The 21,684-nt window shown below is 38.4% G+C and overlaps 2 protein-coding genes across 4 annotated transcripts; one reads left to right on the top strand and one right to left on the bottom strand.

Annotated features, from left to right (window-relative positions):
• Positions 1 to 2,790: 2,790 nt before the first annotated feature.
• TPRKB (TP53RK binding protein) lies at positions 2,791 to 8,855 on the bottom strand. The gene is made up of 6 exons (XM_065409926.1): positions 8,748 to 8,855; positions 8,481 to 8,589; positions 7,125 to 7,317; positions 6,174 to 6,296; positions 4,830 to 5,006; positions 2,791 to 3,429 (listed from the first exon to the last, which is right to left on the bottom strand). The coding sequence occupies exons 3-6, from the start codon at positions 7,266 to 7,268 to the stop codon at positions 3,343 to 3,345; spliced, it is 531 nt and encodes a 176-aa protein (XP_065265998.1). The 5' UTR covers positions 7,269 to 7,317; positions 8,481 to 8,589; positions 8,748 to 8,855; the 3' UTR covers positions 2,791 to 3,342.
• On the top strand, positions 8,855 to 21,484 carry ALG10 (ALG10 alpha-1,2-glucosyltransferase). Of its 3 annotated transcripts, none has more exons than XM_065409919.1 (3): positions 8,855 to 9,158; positions 12,157 to 12,354; positions 20,879 to 21,484. In XM_065409919.1, exons 1-3 carry the CDS (start codon positions 8,994 to 8,996, stop codon positions 20,885 to 20,887), a joined length of 372 nt encoding a protein of 123 aa, XP_065265991.1. In that variant the 5' UTR covers positions 8,855 to 8,993; the 3' UTR covers positions 20,888 to 21,484. The 3 variants fall into 3 exon arrangements, with proteins under 3 accessions (XP_065265991.1, XP_065265976.1, XP_065265984.1); XM_065409904.1 differs by lacking the exon at positions 20,879 to 21,484 and adding an exon at positions 14,091 to 16,206; XM_065409912.1 differs by lacking the exons at positions 12,157 to 12,354; positions 20,879 to 21,484 and adding an exon at positions 14,091 to 16,206.
• The last annotated feature ends 200 nt before the right edge of the window (positions 21,485 to 21,684 follow it).

Here is a 21,684-nt window from a genome sequence, read left to right as displayed (position 1 = left end):
CTGCAGCTCTGCAAACTTGCCTGCTACTGGTGCTCAGCGCTTCTTTCTGGGGCTGTGTGATGCTGGCAGACCAGGTGCCAGCGCTTGCCAAGGCTTTAGGCGTCAGTTGCACACTGACAAATTCATTTCTGGAAACTAGTCTGTTTCACCTGTGTGTTAGTATGGTTGAGATGGATACTGAACTTGTAACAATGTTTAGACTTTATGAAATGCTTGTAAATTGCTGCATGCAATAATCTCACTTATTATTTCTTTATCACATGCTATAAGGTAATATTTAAGTTCCTGCTTTATAACTGTAAAAAAACATTTGCTTTGAAACTGTGAACCAAGTCAGGAGAAATTGTCTTCTAACCATCAAGGAGGCCTATCAAAACTAAATGAGCCACTGTAGGACATCACAATACAAAGGCTTTATTAATTGCCCTTTCAAACCCATGAAGAAGCTATGTGCAAAAGGGCTCTTCCCACCAGCTTGAATTCTGGAAAAAGGAAATAAAATCAGCTCACAAGAAAATTTTTACTTTTTTTGTTCTGTTTGCTGTTTGGACTCTCACTGGGCCAGAGCTATGAAAGAGAAACAGAGATCCCCGCACTCAGCCTGGCTTAGCCCTAAAAGAGATTCAGAGCTAACAGATTACTATAGCTGTCACCTTTTAAAACCACAAAATGTTACTCATTTGTGTATGTTTGCTTGCTTTAACCTTTTAATAACTCTCTAATTTCTTTTTCCTAGTTAATAAATCTTTAGTTTATTACAGAATTGGCTACAAGCGTTGTCTTTGGTGAGAGATTGAAGGTACACATTAGCTTACCTGGGGTAAGTGACTGATCCCTTAGGACTGAAAGCAACCTTAAATTTTTGTGATTTTTGGTATATAGCAACCAACTACCACCAAGTCCAACTTTCTTGGGAGGCAAGATAGACTGGAATGCCCAAGGAGACTGTCTGTGACTCCGCAGTAAAACTGTTGTAGTGCTTTAGGAGTAAACTTTTGTTACTGGATTGGTGAAATCTAATTATAGAACATACAACCAGCCTGGGGTGTCTGCCCTGCTTCTTGACAGTGTGCCCTGAGGTTGGCACCCGCGCTTGTGATCCACTCCGGACAGCGTGGCAATTGACTGCAGCTAAGCAAACTTGCCCATGTAGAGGAACTACAGAGGAGGTAAGTTAAGGGAGGGGAGGCTGTGGGCAGGGCAGTAGCAGAAAAGGAGGCTGCAGCTTGGATGCTGAGCTGCATGGTAACCCTCATTGCATCTTGCCAGGAGACTGCATGCAGGGAAGCAAGTGATGGGACATGCTGAGCCCCAACGCATAGAGAAAGGAGAGGTACTGTATAGCCCCATGGGACCCCTAGCACCTTCACTCCCCACAGAGAACCCTGGCATCCAGGCTGCAGTCCTCCTTCCTACTGCTGCTTTGCCTGAGCTGGTTTGCAGCCAGGGAAAGCACATCCCAGAGCTACCTTCCCCGGCTGTAGTCTTGCAAACCTGCCTTCCACTTATTAGCAACTGCTGGATAATAACTTTTTGCTGAAGACTGAGGACTTGCTAATATGTGGAATCTACTGTATTTAAAAACAAACAAAAACCTAAAACTCTACCAAAATAAGACATTCCACAGGACATGCTTCTCCCCTTGGGAGAGGATGAGAGAATAAATACATGACAAATGCATAGTCACATTGCTTAATGCACAACTGCAGAGTGCTCAGGTACTACAGTGATGACTGCAGTATAAGAACTATATAGAATAGAATACTTACCCAAGCACCAAAACAAAGGCAGAGAAAGGAGTTAATAAAGGATGATGAAAGAGGCACCTGAGGGAACTCAAGCAGTGTGTCTTCATTTCAGTCAAAGACATCTTTGGAGGAAAATTATTAATAGTGGGATATATGGGAGGAACAAAACTGCAACTATGAGCCATTCATATGGGAGTGGTGTTAGAGAAATAAATTGTCAAAGAATGATATGACAAAGGCATAGAAAGAAGATAATTATTTATTCAAAAAAGCAGAGCAAGCAGAATGTCATGGGTGAAACTGCAGGCGCCCTTAGAAGTTTAGATGGATTAGTAGAAGATCCACTGGCTTTCTTACTACATGCTATTCTAGTTTTGTTACAGATATCTTGAAGGCTAGAACCCTCCAACTTTCTTTTCGCATGCTTCTACATTCTTCTGCTTCTTTCATCACAAGCTGAATGGAAAAAAAATCTTTACCCATGTCTATCCTGACTATTTTGAGTTCTCAAATGGTGAGCCACAATAGCTGTATAGCTAGACTGCTGAGAAAACCTTCCATATGACAGGTTGTATCAGCTCCTGACCTTTCACTGACACCAGCCTCAATACCCCTTGCATCTCTTCTTGCAAACGTCTCTGTGGCTTCTTCCTTGTTAGCCCTAATGCTTGGAATGTCTTCAAAAAATTTGTTCAGGGCTCCACAATTACCTCATTCAAATCCTTCCTAAAAACTAACTTCTGCAATATCATCAGCAAATAAATGAGTGCATTTACATGAAGTAGTTTATGAACCAACTAAATGTGCATAACTAATACAGAATAGTAATGTAAACACATCCCCATGACCCGCTTCCTTCCTCACCTCTCCCCCTTCCATAGTGTACGTTATCCTCATTTGTCAAATCTCTCATTTGGATTGTAAACTCCTTGGGGCAGGGACCTATTTTCTATGTGTGACACTCACATACACTTGTGAGTGTTAGGAAATCACAAGAGGCAGTTTGTATATGCTCTCCTAGTGCATGATGATTAGACAAGTATGATACATACATAAACACTAAGCAGCTAAAAATGTCTCCGTATCATCCTTTATTCTCCGTGCTCATGCAAACCAAGTCATTGCAGGCCTTGGGGATAATAAAAATAGTTTGCACCGTTAGTGGCATATCTGATTATGTTAAAGCACTTTACAACAAAGGTAAAGTAGTAATAGATTTTGAAACCTTATGTTTATGACCAGTTAAAAGATATTGGGAAAAATTATTTAAAAAAATATTTGTAAATAAAACAATGGGTAGAATATGTACAAGTTGTGAGAATTCAAACTCTGCTCAGTACTGCACTATGTGACGCATTTCTGAAGTTGAATGAAGCTTAAGATAAAAATATTGCTTCAGTGTTCCTTTAGTGGTTTATGTCCTGTCAGTTTCTTTCACAGAATGTTTTAGTGACTCTTCTTACTCTTCCAAGCAAAATAAAATAAAGGAGTGCAAAGTATTTTAGTATTGAGACAGAGTCCAAAACTAATAAGAATGGTTGCAATAGTTGTTCCTGTAGCTTTAAAGTGGATTTTTTCTTTTATTTGAATGTTTTCATGCAATATCTTTTGTTGACATTCTGCAAATGATGCCATCAAGTAAGGTGCCAATTTTTTCTTCCTGTGGAGTAAGTTTGTACATCTGTGGAAACAAAACAAAACAAAACAAAAAACATGTAAAGATTATACAGAGAAGAAAAAAACTGGGCATGTACCCTTTTTCTTAAAAAAAAAACCTCCCAAAACAACAAAACACATTTCTTTATAAAGAAGATATTTAAGTATTTTTGAAGATTTTTTTCCTTTTTTTTTTACATTAGAAATGTAGATCTTGTCTTTCAGGCTAGACTTAATGGAGACTGAGGAACTAGACACATTTTTACAATCACAGGAGGCAAGAGAGTGAAAGGTAAGAAATGGAGGGAATGGGACTTTTAGCCCGCACTTAAAAGCTCTATGTTTTTTTGGTTTGCATCTAATTAACTTTATTAACATAATGAGCATTTTGGAAACTGGGACTGAAATCTTCACCTCCCAAAACTCCTATTGTATTCAATGGGACCAGGATTCCGCACAGGATCAAATATTTAAAATTGACACCTTTGCCCTTCATTTAAGTGAGAGGGCTCCCAACACACATCTCAAAGATTTATTAAAGTTTCTCCAGCAATAGCAAGGAATACTAGACTTGACATTCTTGGTATTTCTAAAGGTTAAAAAAAAAAAGGAGATTTAAAAAAAAAAAATTTGCCCAAGCCTTCTTTACATATTATAGAAAAGAAAAAAGGGCACACACACAGTTTTTAAATGTCCTTTGCTGGTCAGGTTTAAATATGAAAATGGGTTTGCAACCATTACTTTAAATAGATTTATTATATTATGAAGAATTTCAGGCACCGAACATCTATTTTATTTTCTAGCACAGTTAACCAGACTCCTGTTTTGGTTTCCAGAAGTCTGTAACACATCAAAAAAAAGCAGCAAGGACTTAAAATAAAGGCTATGACATTACTGCAAAATCTTTTTATTTCTAAAGCAACTGCCAGCAGCCTGTCAACTCAATACTACTATTTTAGGGCCCTCCAATTGGATTATTCACATGCTTAAAGTTAAGAAATTGTGTAAATCTTTGCAGTATTTGGGCCTTATTTTTAATTCCATGCATCTTCCCTAGAGAAAAACAGAAGGTGCAAACCTGCTGTTGTGAGAAACCTCAAAGGACTCAACCTAACATTCCTCGTGTACCCAAAACTCCCATTGAAGCCAGTGACAGTTTTGGATGCTGCTGGATCAACATCCATTGAAAAATGAAATTCCCTGAATAGAAAACAGAAGCAGCAGCAAACAAATACTCCATTTCCACTTAAAATAAAAGTTTCCAATCACTTACACAAAAACCCACAAGGTTAAAGAAAAGTAGTGAGTATTCACACTACAGATTTGGGAATCTTTAGAAGCCAATTTGGATTTAATGAGCTAGTTAAGTAAAATATCCCAGCCTTAGTCATATTTCACATATTCCTAAAACAAGCCTTTACAAACCTTTTTAACTTTGGCTATGTCTGTTATTTTGTGGAGTTCTGTTAGAGAAACCTGCTGGCCTTCCACTTGAGATATTATGCTTTCCAGATTTACAGTTTTTTCTTTATCTTCAATCAGAACAATAAGCACTGCAGAATCATTGTCTGAAATACCAAACTTTTTCAATGCATCTGAAATCTAAGATAAAATGAGAAATATTGAAATTGTATTGGTCATTTTCTTATTACATGGAAGCCAGTGACCAGTATAATCTTTTCAGTCATTTTGCTAAATTTTCCAATTGTGTAAACTGGCATAGTTCCACATCTGTGGAGCAGTGCCAGTTTATAGCAGCAGAGAATATAGACCCAATTTTTACTTTGGTAAGTCATATGGTTTTGGTGTCCCAAATACCTTTGTGTCTAAAGTGTTTAAGAAATTTTAGGGGTTATTTTTTTTGTCAACAGGACAGTATGTCCCTAAATGATCAGAAAACTAAAGTAATTACCTTTGGCCACAGACCAAAGTTGCGTAAATGGACAATGACCACTGTATTGAACAAATCAAGTCCTTTTCTTATCTGGGCTTTTTTTTTTTACATGCAGCAATGAATAGGATAAGCATATACAGAAGGTTAAGGAGCATGCCTTAAAGTCTATACAAGCAGTTCTTTATTTTTTTCATATATACGGAGATAATTTAATTGCTTCAGTGCACAGAGTATTTAGGGCAAAGTTTGTGCTCAAATATTCAGTGGTACAGAAATTTGGGACTAGAAAATTGTTCTGAGGTCATTAGAGATGATGCAAAATATATTTTTGAGGGAAATGTTTGGTCTTCCTAATTCTGTCCCAACTCTTTTACTTACGGCAGAGGTGAGTGAAGGCTTTATCTCAACCAAAAGCACAATGCCTCTATATTAATGACTGGTTATGCATTCAGAATGTGAATTTACATTCTGGAGGAACACCTTCATAAGTCTAAAACTTTAAAATTGCCCTTGCTTTTGCAAATCCACTAATTTTTGCATTCCTGGAGTTTTCTGGAACTTAGGGTATAATAGAGAAATATGTGGAAATCTTAATAATAAGCTAATTAGAAACACAATTTTCAAACAAAGGGGGCTTTCTTAAAAAGGAAGTGAGCTCGCACTGAGAGGCACAATTGTTTATGCACATGTAGGTCTAGCCATGTTGAAGATTTGCCACATTACTTATTATTTTGTAGCATTTATTGTCATCAGAGAAATAAAAGTTTTTCCAATTTTGGCTCAAGTCAAGTGAATGCTTATTTTCAGCTTGGCTGGGTGGATTTTGGAAAGCTCATCTGGCAACGGAGACATTTGCTCAGCAAAGAAAATCTTACATTGTTGTTTGGGGAAAGGTTGAAAATAATTTCTGCATTAAGAGTTCTAGTCTTCATTTTACCAATCCTGCGTAGGTGAACTGCTTTGTTTGTTGCCACAAGAATCTGAAATGGATCAACAATCTGCAGAACAGAATAGGAAAAGATTAAAACTATAAAGAATTAGTTTTGCCCCCCCAGTCAAAATCATATCATCTTAATAATGTAAACTTTCTCTCAATTACTTCTTTTTTACTGTCCTAAAATCTGCCATCCTTACATTGAGCAATAGATTATTCTGTGAGTTGTCCCACTGAAGTCAATGGGACTACTCACTGAGACAGGTAGTACTCAACCTGTTAGGATGACTGACTGTGTCCCTTAGTGATCAATGAATAACATCACTGATTAAACTGTCTCAAATCAAAGAATTTAAAGGAATCAAATCCAGCAATCTAATGGGTCAAGGTTGTTTAATAAAGTTCTTTTTCTCTCCAGTAACCATTGCTTTGCTACTTCTAACAAAAGGTAATGTCAGGTTCTGAAAATAGTTATGGAGTGAAAGAAGAACAAAGGCTTTAGATGTTAGATATTAGGACATGAAGACTATTCAAACTATTTCTGGAACTAAATCTTTAAATGATTAGCATTTACTTTGACAGATGGAAGTAAATCATTCAAATAGCTACATCTTCTAGGAGGTGATGTGAATCAAAGACAGAAGGCTGTAAACTCTTAAAGCCTAATCCTACAATCAGATCTGCATGGGTGGACCCTTACACTTGTATGAAGTCCAAGTGAAGTCCATGGGGCTGTGGATAGGCACAGAAGTCCAAGCATGTGCAGAAGCTTGCAGGAATACAAACATATCGAGTTTCGTATACAGTTCTTAACAGAGGAGGAATTATAGCTAACAAAACTGTAATACAATAGAAACAGTTACAATGGGCAATTATTTGGTGATTTGCTTACCATTGCAGGATTTATTAATGCTCCATCAATAGATCCTTCCATTGCTTTTTTTCTTAGAGCAACAGCATTTTTGACATCGTTAAACAAAACAAGAGTCACACGACAGTCAGGAAATAGTTCCAGTTGATGTGTGAAATGCTGCATCTTGTAACAAAGAGTGAGTTTGCCTTGAACCAGTATAAAACAGCCAAACCTAGAGTATTTATAAACATAATTAATGCACAGGATTCATAATACTTAAGATAACTTTGTCTCTTTCAGAATAATGTTTCTTAATGAAGCTTAAGTAGCAAATATCATAAAATATGGGTCATTTCACCTTGAAATATGTGTTTACTACTTATGCTAAACAAGTGGTTTTCAATGTTTTTTCATTTGCAGACCCCTACAAAATGTTGAATGGAGGTGTGGACCCCTTTGAAAATCTTAGACATAGTCTGCGGACCTAGGTGGGTCCGCAGACCACAGGTTGAAAACCACTGTTCTATGGACCACCTTTTGCAGAGCCCTTAGATATAGTCTGCAGACTCCCAGCGGTCCACGGACCACAGGTTGAAAACCACTGTGCTAAACAATCTATTCCACCTTGTATTTAGCTGTGACACTCTGATTAAGATTCCCAGAGCTGAAGAAGAACTCTGTGTAAGCTAAAAAGCTTGTCTCACTCACCAATAAAAGATATTACCTCACCCACCTGGCCTCTCTATCATCCTGGGATCAACACAGCTACAAAAAAACATTGCATAAAATAACCATTCCTGTGTGTTAAGACAGGAATTTTCAAATATTTTCTTAGTATGGACCACATTTTAATACAAAAATTGTCTCATGGACCACCACCTCTCCTATTCAGGATTACAAATCGCTTCCCCAGCCATTCACAATCAGATGACATCTCAGTCGTTTATATGGAAAAAATATTAAGAAAGTTGGGAGATGAAAGTTTTGCAGATGGAAACCAGAAGGAAGCCCAGGCAGCAGTACATGACCAGTCACTTGTCCACTGAAAGGTCCCAGTCCTCTAAGGTCTTAACAAGGCGCTGCCCTGCCCTTCTCCTAAATGGGAGTTGAAAGCACTCTGGGACCTTGTAAGAGAGGCCTTTGGTGACTATGATCTGATTCAGTTTTACACATGCTTTCTTTCCTCCTTTTATCTCTTCTTTAATAAAATAAGTAAATGCGATCATTATGCAAAAGTTAACATATTGTAAAAAGATTTGTAAAATGTTCCATTTATTATTTTTACTCTGACAAAAAAGTTAAATATTAACTTTAGAAATTGAATCCATTGTATGTGATTAATCTGAATATGCCCAAGAAAAAAATATCGTATCATTACTAAGAATTTTTTCTTACCCCAAAAAACAGAAAAAAGTTTAAACAATATTAGCTCCAACTATCATCAGCTCCAGGCCGCCGGAGGTTGTAGGTGGGTGTGTCTGAGCCGAGGTGGCTCTGCAATGCTCTGGCAGGGACAAAGAGAAAAGCTTTATGTCTTACAGCTCCTGTCACACTTCACCCCGGGCGCCTCCCATCATGGGACACGGAGGAACACTCAGACCTGCACAGGACTCAGCCCTCTCCAGGGCCCTCCTGCAGGCCCCTGCCTGAGGCATCACCCACCCCGGAGCGCTCCCGCAGGGGCTGTTCAGAGCAGCGGGAGCTTCAGCAGCCAGCCCGAGTGGGCACCTCTCCCACCCCCGGTCTCCGCGTCCGGCTCAGCAGCTCCCTCCCCGCGCGTCTGTCCGTCCGACCCGCTTCCTCCTCCGCGTGCTGCGGGCAATCCCTTCCCTTCCTTCCCCGGAAACCCAGGCTCGCCCCCCGCCCCGAGCTCCAGCTCGGCAGGCTCCGTTCCGGCCGGCCCGCGCCATGGAGCGCTCCGAGGCCTATGGCTTCTCCGCCGCCATCAGCGGCGCCTTCCTGCTCTCGTGCCTGCTCTTCTCGGCGCTGAACCGCGAGCAGCGCGCGCCCTACATGGACGAGGCCTTCCACATCCCGCAGGCGCAGGCCTACTGCGAGGGCCTCTTCCAGCAGGTGCGTACGGGGCTCCCCGGCCCCGCCCCGCTTCCCCCAGCACCGCCACATCCACCCCCGCCGGGGCCGCTTCTGAGCCCCGGACCAGTGTCACCCCCTACCCAGGGTGCCGCCTGCCCCTCTAGGCGGGCCCCAGCTCCCCCCGCAGCTGGCAGGATCCCGGCAGCCCCTCCAGCAGGGGCACGGGTCGCCGTCGTGACTTCCTCCCGCAGCCTGCGGAGAGCCGGCTGGTGCGCTCGGTTTGTCTGTGGGCAAATGCTGCCCAAACCCAAGTGTTTCCATTTCCACCAAGGTGTGTGGAAACACAGCCCCGCCATAGAATAGAATGGCAGGGTTGGAAGGGACCTCAGGAGGTCATCTGGTCCAACCCCCCCTGCTCAAAGCAGGACCAATACAGATTTTTGCCCCATATCCCTAAGTGGCCCCCTCAAGGATTAAACTCCCAACTCTGGGTTTAGCAGGCCAATGCTCAAACCACTGAGCTGCCTGCTGTGTGGCTGGGAGCATAGTGCTCAGACAGGCCTGGGAGTTGGAGCTGTCATGGGTAGGGTGACCAGACAGCAAATGTGAAAAATCGGGATGGAGGTGGGGGGGTAATAGGAACCTATAGAAGAAAAAGACCCAAAATCGGGACTGTCTCTATAAAATCGGGACATATGGTCACCCTAGTCACGGGTGCCAGGCTGCAAGCCCTGGACGTCCCAGCTTGAGGTAGACTCTCAAGGTGCCCTGTTCCTTAAAGTCTCCTCTCCCTCTCCAGTTACACTCAAGTGAAGGGAATGATAATACTCAGAGCACTATCCTCCTGTAGTTTCTCTGTCGCCATCCTGGCATGGTATAATACAATGCGTTATGGTACCTCCATAGGTGCTGGGGATGCTGCAGCACCCCCTGGCTTGCAGTGGTTTCCATCATATACAGGGTTTACAGTTTGATGCAAGGGCTCTCAGCACCCCCACTATACAAATTGTTCCAGCACCCCTGGATACCTCTTTGTTTTTTGGTATCAGTCATTGGTCTTTTTGGATGGGAGTGGTGGAGCTGTCTTTGGCTATGTCTACACACTAAGCACCACAGGCGGGGTGTGTAGGGTGTCTTTAGCTACAGGGCACAGTGGAAAGCAGACTTCACCCACAGTATGGTGTATATAGCTATGCATATCAGTAAAGGGCTCTGGTGGCATTGGCAGGAAAAGGCTTCAGCAGCTCACCACTGCTGCAGCTGTTCACTGTGATGAGGAAAGACTCTGGCGGGGGGGATGCAATAGGAAAAGTAGGCTTTCCCTGCTGCCTCCTCCCTGCTAGAGTCCTTCCTAGCTGCAGGGAAAGACGCTAGCAATGGGGAGCCGGAGGAGCCTTTCCCTGCTCCTGAAATCTCTCCCTGTGGCAGGGAAAGACTCCAACAGCATGGAGCTGCCGGGTTCTTTCCTCGCTGCCTCCCCCCTGCCAGAACCTTTCCCTGCTGCGAGAGTCTTTTCCTGTGGCCGGGAGAGGCTCCAGCAGCAGTGATGCATGGCTTGGGCAAGTAGAGAGCCATGCAGGGTATGTACTCGGGTACTTACTAACACCGTTCAGGTGTGTCTTTACTTGCCTGAGCCGTATCTTACCGTCTGTGCTGCTATATATACCCGTTCTAGGGGGGCTACCTGTGTATTTATTCTATATGCCACAGAAAGAAATGTGCAGTGTAGAATATATGCCTCCTATCTGCTGGAGCAGATTAAACTGCTTTGGCACTCAAATGATGTGATAAGTGGAGATGAGCTTTTAACAATTCTTGCTGGTTGGTGGACTGCACAAATTATTTCTGAGGGGGAGCAATTGTCAGGCCTTAGCTTTCGACAGAAAAATGTGATATAATTATAGTCATAATTTCCCAGCTAATAAGTGCTTGTTAATAACAATAGTTTGAGGAATGCATGCACAGTACTTATGTTTCATTTAAGGGTGACCACAAAGAAGGAAAATATTGCTTGGGCCCTTTTTTGTTTATGATATATAAAGAAAGCTTGGAATTCTTTTTTAAATTAAGGATTTTTTCATGCTTGTTATTTTTACTTAAGATATATCAGCAATACCAAGAATGGTCTGCCCTGAGTTTGGATAAGCTGGGGAAATAGATGGTAATTGTTCTCAGAGGTTACAGAGGGGTAGAAAAAAATGGAGGGGAAAAAAAAGATAAAGTAAAAACGAAAGAGAATAAATCTACCCTAGACATCATTGACAAAGAGAAATAAAGGACAAAGGTAGAGGGAATGGGGAAAAAAGAAAACAAAATCAAAACCATTTAGTCCACCTTCTGCCAGGATTGCAGGGTTATTCCATTTAGAAAATCTATCCAGTCAATCTCCAAAGCAACTAGGCATCTACCACTTATCTATCTCTTTTCTTCTAGTTGTCTGTTAGGTATTAACAAAAACTAAGATTTTAAACAGTCTGAATAGATGTCTGGTTTCTACTTGCAGTCAAGTTTCACTTGCTTGGTGCACTTGATGACATAGTCCTCTGGTTGGTTAGTTGGTTGTCCATAAAGTTTTTAAGAAAACTATTATGGTAGGGAAACCTAAATGTCTAGTCATGTTAAAAAAACAAAACAAGCAGAAAAATATACTTTTTTATGGATGGGTTAGTGGAGAGGGAAACATTTGTATATAGCATAAAGAAGCAAAAAAAAGGGCACAGGTGCAATTTCTTTTCCTTTTCATGTTGTCTTTAGCTCTTCCAGACAAAAATTATTGTTTTTTTATAAACCAAAATCCATAGAACCCTAAAAAAAAATTAAAACTTTTTTTTGTGATTGAATGTAGAGTGAGACTGTTTTTGTTTACTGATCTGACTAATATTGACTATAAAGATAACCAATAACTTAATGGAAAATTAATGAGTTGGAGAGTAAGATAGAACTGCTTATCAACCTATTATTGTTTTTAATTGTTTCTGTGATGCATCTTTGGGTTTTCCCAATCCTTTAATCCCCTGTTTGTTTGGTTTTTTTTAAGTGGGACCCCATGATCACTACATTGCCTGGCTTATACTTGATGTCTGTTGGAATAGTGAAACCTGCAGTTTGGCTCTTTGGATGGTCTGGAAGTGTAGTGTGCTCTACGGGAATGCTCCGATTTATTAACCTCCTTTTCAGTGTTGGGAACTTCTACTTACTGTATTTGCTTTTGTGCAAGATACATCATAAAAACAAGGTACACTCCGAATCCATTAGAATTACATCCAGTAATACATACAGTTTTTTGATGAGACTCTAAGCTATTCCCTTACTGTATGAGGAGTTTCAGATCTCTTCAGTTTTATGCAACAAATATTTATATCATTTAGATTATTTTACCGGCTCCTTCCTTTTTCTCTAAAAACAGGTTTTTCCCTCTCCCTTAGGGGCTTGATCCTGTAAAGTTTTACACTTTACACATTTGAATAGTCCTATTCAAGTTAATGGGACTACTGTATTTATAAAGTTAATATTAATAGATTTTTATAGCCTGAAAGGGACCATTATGATAATCTAGTCTGACCTGCATTCCATAGGCCTTAGAACTTCACGGAGTAATTCCTTCATCAAGCCCATAACTTGGGGTTGAGCTAGACTAGTGATACTCAGATTGAGGCTTGTGAGACCCAAGTGTCTTTTTAATGTGTCTTCTCTGACTCTTTGCAGCACATAATATTAAAACACTGTGTGATTTAATTATTAACCAATCTAAGTTATTAACCAATCAGGATGCTTTTACTATGTTATTAACCAATTGTAGTTGATAAAATAATAATACTTGGTCAGTCATTTTGCTGTGAGAATAATTTTATATATACATTCACACACATACACAATATTTCCCCTGTCATACTATTTAAATATGAATATATAGTACTATAGCAAACAAAACAATGAATTCACACTACTGTGGTTCTTTGGGGTAATGTTAATCACTAATTTGGCTCCTGAACCACTGAGGTCTGAGTATTACAGAGCTAGAACTTACTGTCTGGAAAAACATCTAATTTTGATATAAAGATTTCAAGTGACATTCCTAGGTAAATTGTGCCAATGGTTAATTACCCTAATTAAAAACGTGCATTTAGTTCTAGTCTGAATTTGCCTAGCTTCAGCTTCCAGCCTTGAGATCAATTTATGCCTTTGTTGGCTAGATTAAGGATCCCTTTATCATCAGAAATCATCTCTCCATGTAGATATTCTCAATCCAGGATAAAGTCATCTCTTAAAAAACACATGCATAAATCTTTACAAGGTCAGGGTCTAATTGAATTATTTATTAATTCTTTTGGAATAGCTTTGATTTTATATTTGTAGGTGGAAATATAAATATAAAGTAACTTATATAAGTGAAAGCGTTGGCTTTAGTATTTTCAACTGGACTTTTTTTTTCAAAGTTTCTTTACTAGTTTATAAAATAATAATGAAAAGGAAAATAACCACAGATTAAATAGGCTTAAATGACGCTCTGTGGCCAGTTTCAGCAGAAGTTATGGTAACTGTGCTGTCAGAGAATGGTGCATTTTGGATGTCATAGGGAACTGGAGTAAGATAGTTGCAGGATAGGGGCCTTAGATATGCCATGACAGACACTATATAAACACCTAAGATAGAATTGAAATTAATGTAATTTTCCTATTTTCTTCACAGTTTACTTTTAAATCACCAGCAGTGCTCTAATATTCTACATTCTTATATTTCTCTTACGCTTTATTGTCTTATGTTCCATATTAGTGTAGCAGAAGGTTGACAATGAATTGAGTGCAGTGTGCATACTGGTGTAATAAAAACTGATTCTACTCAGAAAATATGCTGTTTTATGGTACTGAGGATTCTAAAGAATGGTACCCTTTAAATAATTGTGATTTTTGTTCTATATTATATATAATATATACTATATTACTGATAGGTTTTTTTTCTCCCTTTCTCTAGACTGTGTCTGGTTTCCAGAGAATCTTATCTACGTTAACCCTTGCAATGTTTCCTACCCTCTATTTTTTTACATTCCTTTATTATACAGACACAGGATCAGTGTTTTTTACTCTGTTTGCATATTTAATGTGCCTTTATGGTAACCATAAAACTTCAGCCCTACTTGGGTTTTGTGGCTTTATGTTTCGTCAAACAAATATTATATGGACTATTTTCTGTGGGGGAAGTGTGGTTGCACAAAAGCTAAGTGAAGCCTGGAAGACAGAATTACAGAAGAAAAAAGAAGAAAGGATTTCAGCCATGAAGGGATCATTTTCAGAATTAATCAAAGTATTACAATTTCTTACTGAGTACATCATGTCATTTAAAAACCTAGTAACTCTTATTGTTCTGACCTGGCCGTACATCTTCTTAGTAATTGTGTTCTTTGCTTTTGTGGTAATCAATGGTGGAATAGTTGTTGGTGACAGGAGTAGCCATGAAGCCTGTTTCCACATCCCTCAGCTGTTCTACTTTTTTTCCTTTACTCTCTTTTTTTCCTTTCCTCATCTAATGACACTTAATAAAATTGAAAATTTCCTTCAATCAGTACGGAAGCACTTGATTCAATATAGCATACTCATTGCCATCTCTTTATTCCTGGTCTGGAAATTTACATATGTTCATAAATACTTGATTGGAGATAACAGACATTACACATTTTATGTATGGAGAAAAGTCTTCCAAAGACATGACCTTGTGAAATACATATTTGTTCCAGCCTATATATTTGCTGGCTGGAGTTTGGCTGACTCTCTGAAATCAAAATCTATTTTCTGGAACTTAATATATTTTGTATGTGTATTTGCTGTCACAGTTCCTCAAAAGCTACTGGAATTTCGTTACTTCATTTTGCCATTTTTAATATATAGGCTCAATATTCCAGTTCCACCTCTTTCCAGGCTTCTTCTTGAGCTGACTTTATATGTTGTTGTGAATGCAGTAACCTTTCATCTATTTCTGAACAAAACATTTCAGTGGCCAAATAGTGAAGAAATCCAGAGGTTTATGTGGTGATTTTGTACTCTTTAAGAAGACTCAATTCTGTGCCTTTTCTGCAATGAATAAGTGACTACAGGCCCTAAAATTAAGTAAAGTGTATTGCTATGTGTAACTTTTCTGTGGACAGCATAGGGCAGGGATTGGCAACCTTTGGCCCGTGGCCCGTCAGGGAAACCTGCTGGCGGGCCGGGACAGTTTGTTTATCGGCAGCGTCCGCAGGTTCGGCCGATCGCAGCTCCCACTGGCCGCGGTTCGCTGTTCCAAGCCAATGGGGGCTGTGGGAAGTGGCGTGGGCCGAGGGATGTGCTGGCTACGTGCCAAAGGTTGTCGATCCCTGGTGTAGGTACTGAAGTGAGTTGGATGTTTATATTCCTGGAAATGAATATGAGATCTGATTTACTCTTTCTACATGATAGGGTATTACACCAAATTTATAAGGCTATAGGGTCCTGGATTTAATAAATATGGCATCAGGGAAAATTCAGAAGTGTTTCCAAACATTCTGCAATTAATGTGAAATGAGGGAGATGTTTACAGTCATAATTCATAATAATAATGTTGTTCTATGGTAAATACTTATAAAACTGTGTTTCCTCTAGTGGGGGCTCTGGAAAAAGATTTATCTGCTATTAGACACCAAGGAAAAAAGTAACTGATACTTGGAAATGTTGGAGTAAACGTTAAATTCTTGGTTGGAGACCAGCACAAATAAAACTTTTAAAAAAATTGCAAATTAATTGGTAAGCATTCTGATTTCAGGTTGTAGGGTTTTTTCCAAAGTATTTCAGCAGTTAAATATTTATCTAAGTTATGACCGGTTTTCATAAACAGTAAAAATCTGCAGCGTAGGTCATTTCCATCCATATCTGTTAGAGATCAGGGGTTAAATCCAGGGAAACCAGGATTTCACCCCAGATTCTTCAGGGGTAAAATTTTTAAAGTTCCTACTTCCCAATTACTTTCACTGAGATTTAGGCTGCTAAGTGCCTAAGTCACTCTTGAAAATGTGACCTAGGCTCCTAAGTCACTTAGGTGTTTTGAACATTTTACCCCAGATCAATATTTATAAACTCATAATGGATGAACCTTCTTTTTGAGAAATAAATGTAATTGTACAACAAAAGATAAATTGCATTTGATAACATGACGTGTTCAAAAGGGAGCAGTTTCTAAAACACATCATTACACTGTGGAGTTTAGTATAATGAACACTCTTTAAAATAATAGGCTTTCTATGTCCTGAGGTTATGTGCTTAACAAGTTTGCACTTAAGTGGGATGTAAGTGTTCTCCCAAGTAGAACTGATTGTTTCTAAGAGCTGACATGTAATCTTAAAAAAGTACCAATGGCATTATTTAATTGTACTTTTACATGTTTTTCATATATATAGAAAGGTGTACTGTATATGGAAATTTTTGTTTTTAAAAAAGCACCTTTGTGTATTTTCAGAATCAAAGAACGCTGTGTCTTTTCCCCTCAGTAAATTACTTTAATTAGACTTGCAAGTATTCTTTGGACATTTCTAATAGCTTATAAAGCAGCTTTATAAATAAAATGCCCAAGAGTGAAGTGTCTCCAAGCTACTCTCTGTTCTGGGACTGAAATATTGCAGTCAGGTCTGTGTACTCACAGCAAATTCAGCCTATAAAACCTATTCGACCGCCATTCCAGTTATTCTGAAATGGAATTGTTTCTCAGAAGGTCAGAGCTGTGTAGTTACTGACCCACAGCTGTCATTTCTCAGTTGTGCAGCATGCCAAATGTTGCACTCTGGCTCGGAATCCCATCCCATCCATACTCGCCCACCACTGCCCCACTTCTCTTGAGAAAGGCTTAGAGCCATCCTTCAGTGAATAATTTCTTTGAGTATTGTATTTAAAGCACTCCCCTGCTTCCTGCTTTCTTTCTTGCCCTGCCTCCAATAACAGTAATTTATTGTTAATCTGTATGTAGCATTTGAATAGGGAAGCCCACTCAGATACTTCCACATGACAGAGCCAACTAGGAAAGAGATAGCAGAAGCATGAACTGGGTTGCATTTCAAGCATCAAGCACATCATTACCTCCAAGCCCAGCTCATACCACTGTCTTAATTTATGATTTCAGTTTGACAGTTTATGGGAGAGAATCATTCATGGCTCCCATCATTCTGCTTGTTTAATTAAAACAGTAATTAATGTTATTATGTAAAAGGTGTGTGTGTAAGCTTTAAATACAACTTTAAACACACACTCCTTAATTTTGGTGTGGGGGGAATGGAAGGGCTAACCATGGGGGTTCAAGTAGTTTTTTGGCTAGAATTCTAACCTCTTCCTGATTGAGCTTTTGTGACTGTATGGGTTATGGGATAGCTGGCTTTTCCTTGATTAGATTAAAGGAGAGTGGGTCTGAATTTAAATAGTCCATGTACACTTATTTTCTGTGTAGATCTCTCTTGATATTGTGATATCTGAATGCCTTTCAGATAAACATAAGGATTGAGAGAGCTCAGTTGGGTTTCAGCTGTAAAGAAAAGAGTGAATTTAAATATAGAAAAATTGTGATGCAGTCATATTCTTCTGGTCCTGTAAAGAGAAGGGAACCCAATATAGAAGCCCCCTGAACTCCGAGCACTATGCATTTTCTGATGAGCCTTTTAGTACAGGATATTAGTAATCAAGCAGTTCATGAATGACTTATACATAGGTCTTAGGAACTACTTAAAATAAAAAGGATGAAGTTTACAAACTGAAACATCTCAACATTTTAACACCATGGATTTTCTTCCCCAGTGAAATGTGTTAATTGCATTTTGAATGAATACTATAGGGTGCTACTTCCTGTTCTTGATGCTCTGAAGTCTCCCTAGCCTCTGTTTGCCAGATGCTGGGAATGGGCAAAAGGATGGATCACTTGATGATTACCTGTTCTGTTCATCCCTCTGAACCATCTGGCATTGGCCACTGTCGGAAGACAGGATACTAGCTAGATGGACCATTGTTCTGACCCAGAATAAATGGCTGTATTTATGTATCTTACTAATTTAGAAACAGGATTGAATTGAAATACTTACTTTTTCATTTAAAAAAAAAAGGCATTTGGCATTCTTAACAGCTCACAGCTCACTGTTAAGAACAGCTCACTGTTCTTTCAAATAATGTTCCCAACCAGGGGAGTTTTGGTATTCATGCATTAGTAAGTTACTAAAACAGAAAATGAGAGAGAGACATTAAGGCTTTCAAAATACATTCACTTTGTATACATATGTACACATATACATCACTTTTGCTGATGAGCTAAAGGCTCTTTATTGGATTTAATTCAATTTCTTCCTGAACAGCAAATTTAGAAAACAAATGTAACATTATTTTAGCAATACTGTATTTTTCAGAAATAGAGATGGTCGTAGTCACAGTGCTATCAGTTATAAGGAAAGGTTTCAAGACTTACTGAAATCACATTTGAAATTCTGCAACTACCATTAACAATGGCATTGTTTTAATCTATTGTTAGTGGACCAAGGTTCCCTGATTTTAATAATCCTGGAAAAGAATAGTTTCTGTTTTGAAAAATTCTAATCTTTGTCTTTTGCCCCTAAAATATTTCAGTTTTTGAAATTTATTGTGGGAGATAATACCAGCCTGTAATTTAAAAAACAGAGGGGCACATCCTCAGCCCCAAAATATCTTGTAGGTGAAATGATTTACTGAAGCATTATAAAAATGAATTACTGTAAATGTTTCTAATGAGGCATCCATTTAAAAAATAATTTCATCATGCTAATTTGTTGAAGCAGGTGATTTTGTCCAGGGTGGCAGCTAACGTCATGTTTTAGCAGCATCCAAAAGCAGTAGCTCTAGATTGATTGATTTTTTTTTTTTTTATTAACTAGGAAAGTGAAGGGTGATCTTCCACAGTCAATGTTGGGAAAATCAAAATAACTTGCATCTCAGACAACAGAGAAATATATAGAGAAAAGACTGAGTTTTGAACCTTTGAGGTTACTTCTGCTGAATTATACATGAGGGGAAAAACATGTGGATCCTCTTAGCTCCACAATGTATGTAGTTTAAAGTCAAGAGAAGAACAGGTACAATTGATTTAGCTACAATAATGTGTTTGCTTTATTATAATGTGGGAAAATATAGCACATATTTTACATAAAAATAATTGTTGTGATCATCAAATAGAGGCTGAACTACAGGATGGCTTTGCATACAGTTCTTAATCAGCAAAATGAGATTGTTGTTTCAGAAGATTTACAGGGGTCTTTTGGACAGCAGTGTGTGACTAGTCCTGTAGGAGTAATTCTATTTTCTTTTGCTTAGGAGTGTTACTTGACTTGCCTCATTTCTCTTTAATCCTTCAACAACCCATAACTTTGGTTAATTTCGGATGCAAAATCTACTATAGATAGGTGCATTTGTAAAATTTTCTTTATTGGAGACTATACTAATAACTTTTGTTAGTAAATAGCTCATACCATGTACATAATTTCTGGTCAGAATTATTCTCTGAAAATGATGTAGCCCATTTCTGTAATCTTTGAGGAGGTATGGTTAATTTTGTTTTGTGATACACACTTTTAAAAATCCTCACAAGGTGGCAGTCTTGAACCATCTTTTTCAAATTACCAGATATTTATTTTAATGATATTTTGAATTACAGTGTCATGTTTCCTACCCTAGTTCGTGTTCGAGAGTTAAAACATTTAAAGTACTTTAGCACATATCCTTATGTAACTTTTTCAATAACTTGTGTAGCTACAATGTTTGTGTTCTTAATTTGTTAACTTTTTTGTTAGGATTTTAAAAGCCATGTATTTTTGCTTATTATTTTAAAAATATTTGTTTTAATTCTAGCAAGATTTGGTATATTGTGTCTGTGAAATCCTTGATCTCTTTTCATACTTGATATTAGAAGAAACAGAAATTAAGCCTGAAAGCTCACTGTTGAAATGAGGTACTTATTTTACATAGTATTTTATGGTGTGTAATGTCAAAATAGCTTTTTAGTAGGAAACCTGTTTAATTTCCTAACTGATTTCTTGAATTAACTGTTTCCCCCATCTATATATTTTAGACAGAGAGCCATTCTTCCATACCTGAGATACAAATACAGCAAACAGACACATTGAGAAAAGAAAGCAAAGTAATTGTGTTTGTAAGACTGGCACAGGTGGTGTCTTCTTTTGGTTGGACTATGTGCTTTTGAAAAATGTATACTCAAAGGGCTTTGAGACATATGGTAGACTTATTATGTGTTAAATGTCACTTAATTTTTGATGTACTTGAAATATGTAGAGCCAGGGAGTTCTCAAGAATATTTGCCTGCATATCTCTAACTCTTGTGCTGTATTAACAATCTTAATTTTTTTAAAAAGTTTTGGCTCACTAATGTATATATTTTGCTTTAGTGTCTGCCCCTTAGGTGCATTTCAGTGAATTGTACAATATTTGCTTACAAAATATCCTTAGTAAGAGTGGTTTAGAGCTCAGCCAGCATAACCAGATGGGTTCTGCTCACCCTTTCTAGCAATAAAGTGTTTGTTTATAAGGCATGAATGCTTTCCTAGCCCAGGCATATGGACATTTGGATCTAGATAAAATGCCTGTGGGGCCTCACTTTTCATCTCTAAGGACTTTGCAATGTGCTGAACTCTTTGAACTTCCTTTGTCTTCAGTGAGAGTTTGAGATGCTCCTTGCAGGAGCTAAAAGGAAAGAATGAGATTTTTCAGAAGGAAAACATTATTGTAATCTTGTTACAGATGGAATGAGAGTTGGTACTAGGAGCAGAAGTGGAAGGAGGTGATTCATGCTGGTTTTCGGATACCTTCTCCCATTGGTGATGCACAATGATTGGGTCATGTATATAACCACGTGGGGGAATTTGTCAATCTACTTGTGGTTGAGAGCATCTGGAACTTTCCCTTTGGAATGGGAAATACTCCTGGAACAGGTCTGCTCACTTGTGTGACTGACCTCACTGAATGTTTGTTTTGTAATAGTTCATCAAATTATTTTTCTTGTATTTAACTATAGTTGTTTTAGTAATCTGCCTCTTTGCTTTCAAGAAAAGTAGTATGCTAATTGGACTTGTGACTGCCATGTTTTTGTTATATATTTTTTCATATTGTTCATCATCCAAAGACTAATGTAGGTGTTTTATAAAGTAATAAATAAATACAAATTCCAAGTCTATTTTTATATATATGTGTGTATATATATATAATCTCCCTTTCAAAGATGTCTAGCCATGAGCATATCGTTTTTCTGTGTTTTTAAATAAATAAATGGTTCTTTGCATATTTTACCAATTTTTGGCATTGTGTGCACTGTATGTTTGATTAAAATTGCACTGAATTCATTAACAATATTGTTGTACATCTTTTCAGTGATGTAATCACTCTTTAGCTACCTTCATATCTGTTTTAATAAGATGTGAATTCCATTTGTCCCCATCAGGTCTCCAAAATATATTGTTGTGGTGGGGTAGTCTGCCCCTTAAGGGCATTTCAGCTACCAATCAGTCCTCCCTATCACATGCATGGCCTTTAAGAGCTTAGGGGTGGTC

Source organism: Emys orbicularis, chromosome 1 (assembly GCF_028017835.1).
Source record: "Emys orbicularis isolate rEmyOrb1 chromosome 1, rEmyOrb1.hap1, whole genome shotgun sequence".
Lineage (NCBI taxonomy): Eukaryota > Metazoa > Chordata > Testudines > Emydidae > Emys > Emys orbicularis.
Note: the sequence above shows the minus strand (reverse complement) of the source record. Positions and strands in the feature narration are given on the sequence as shown.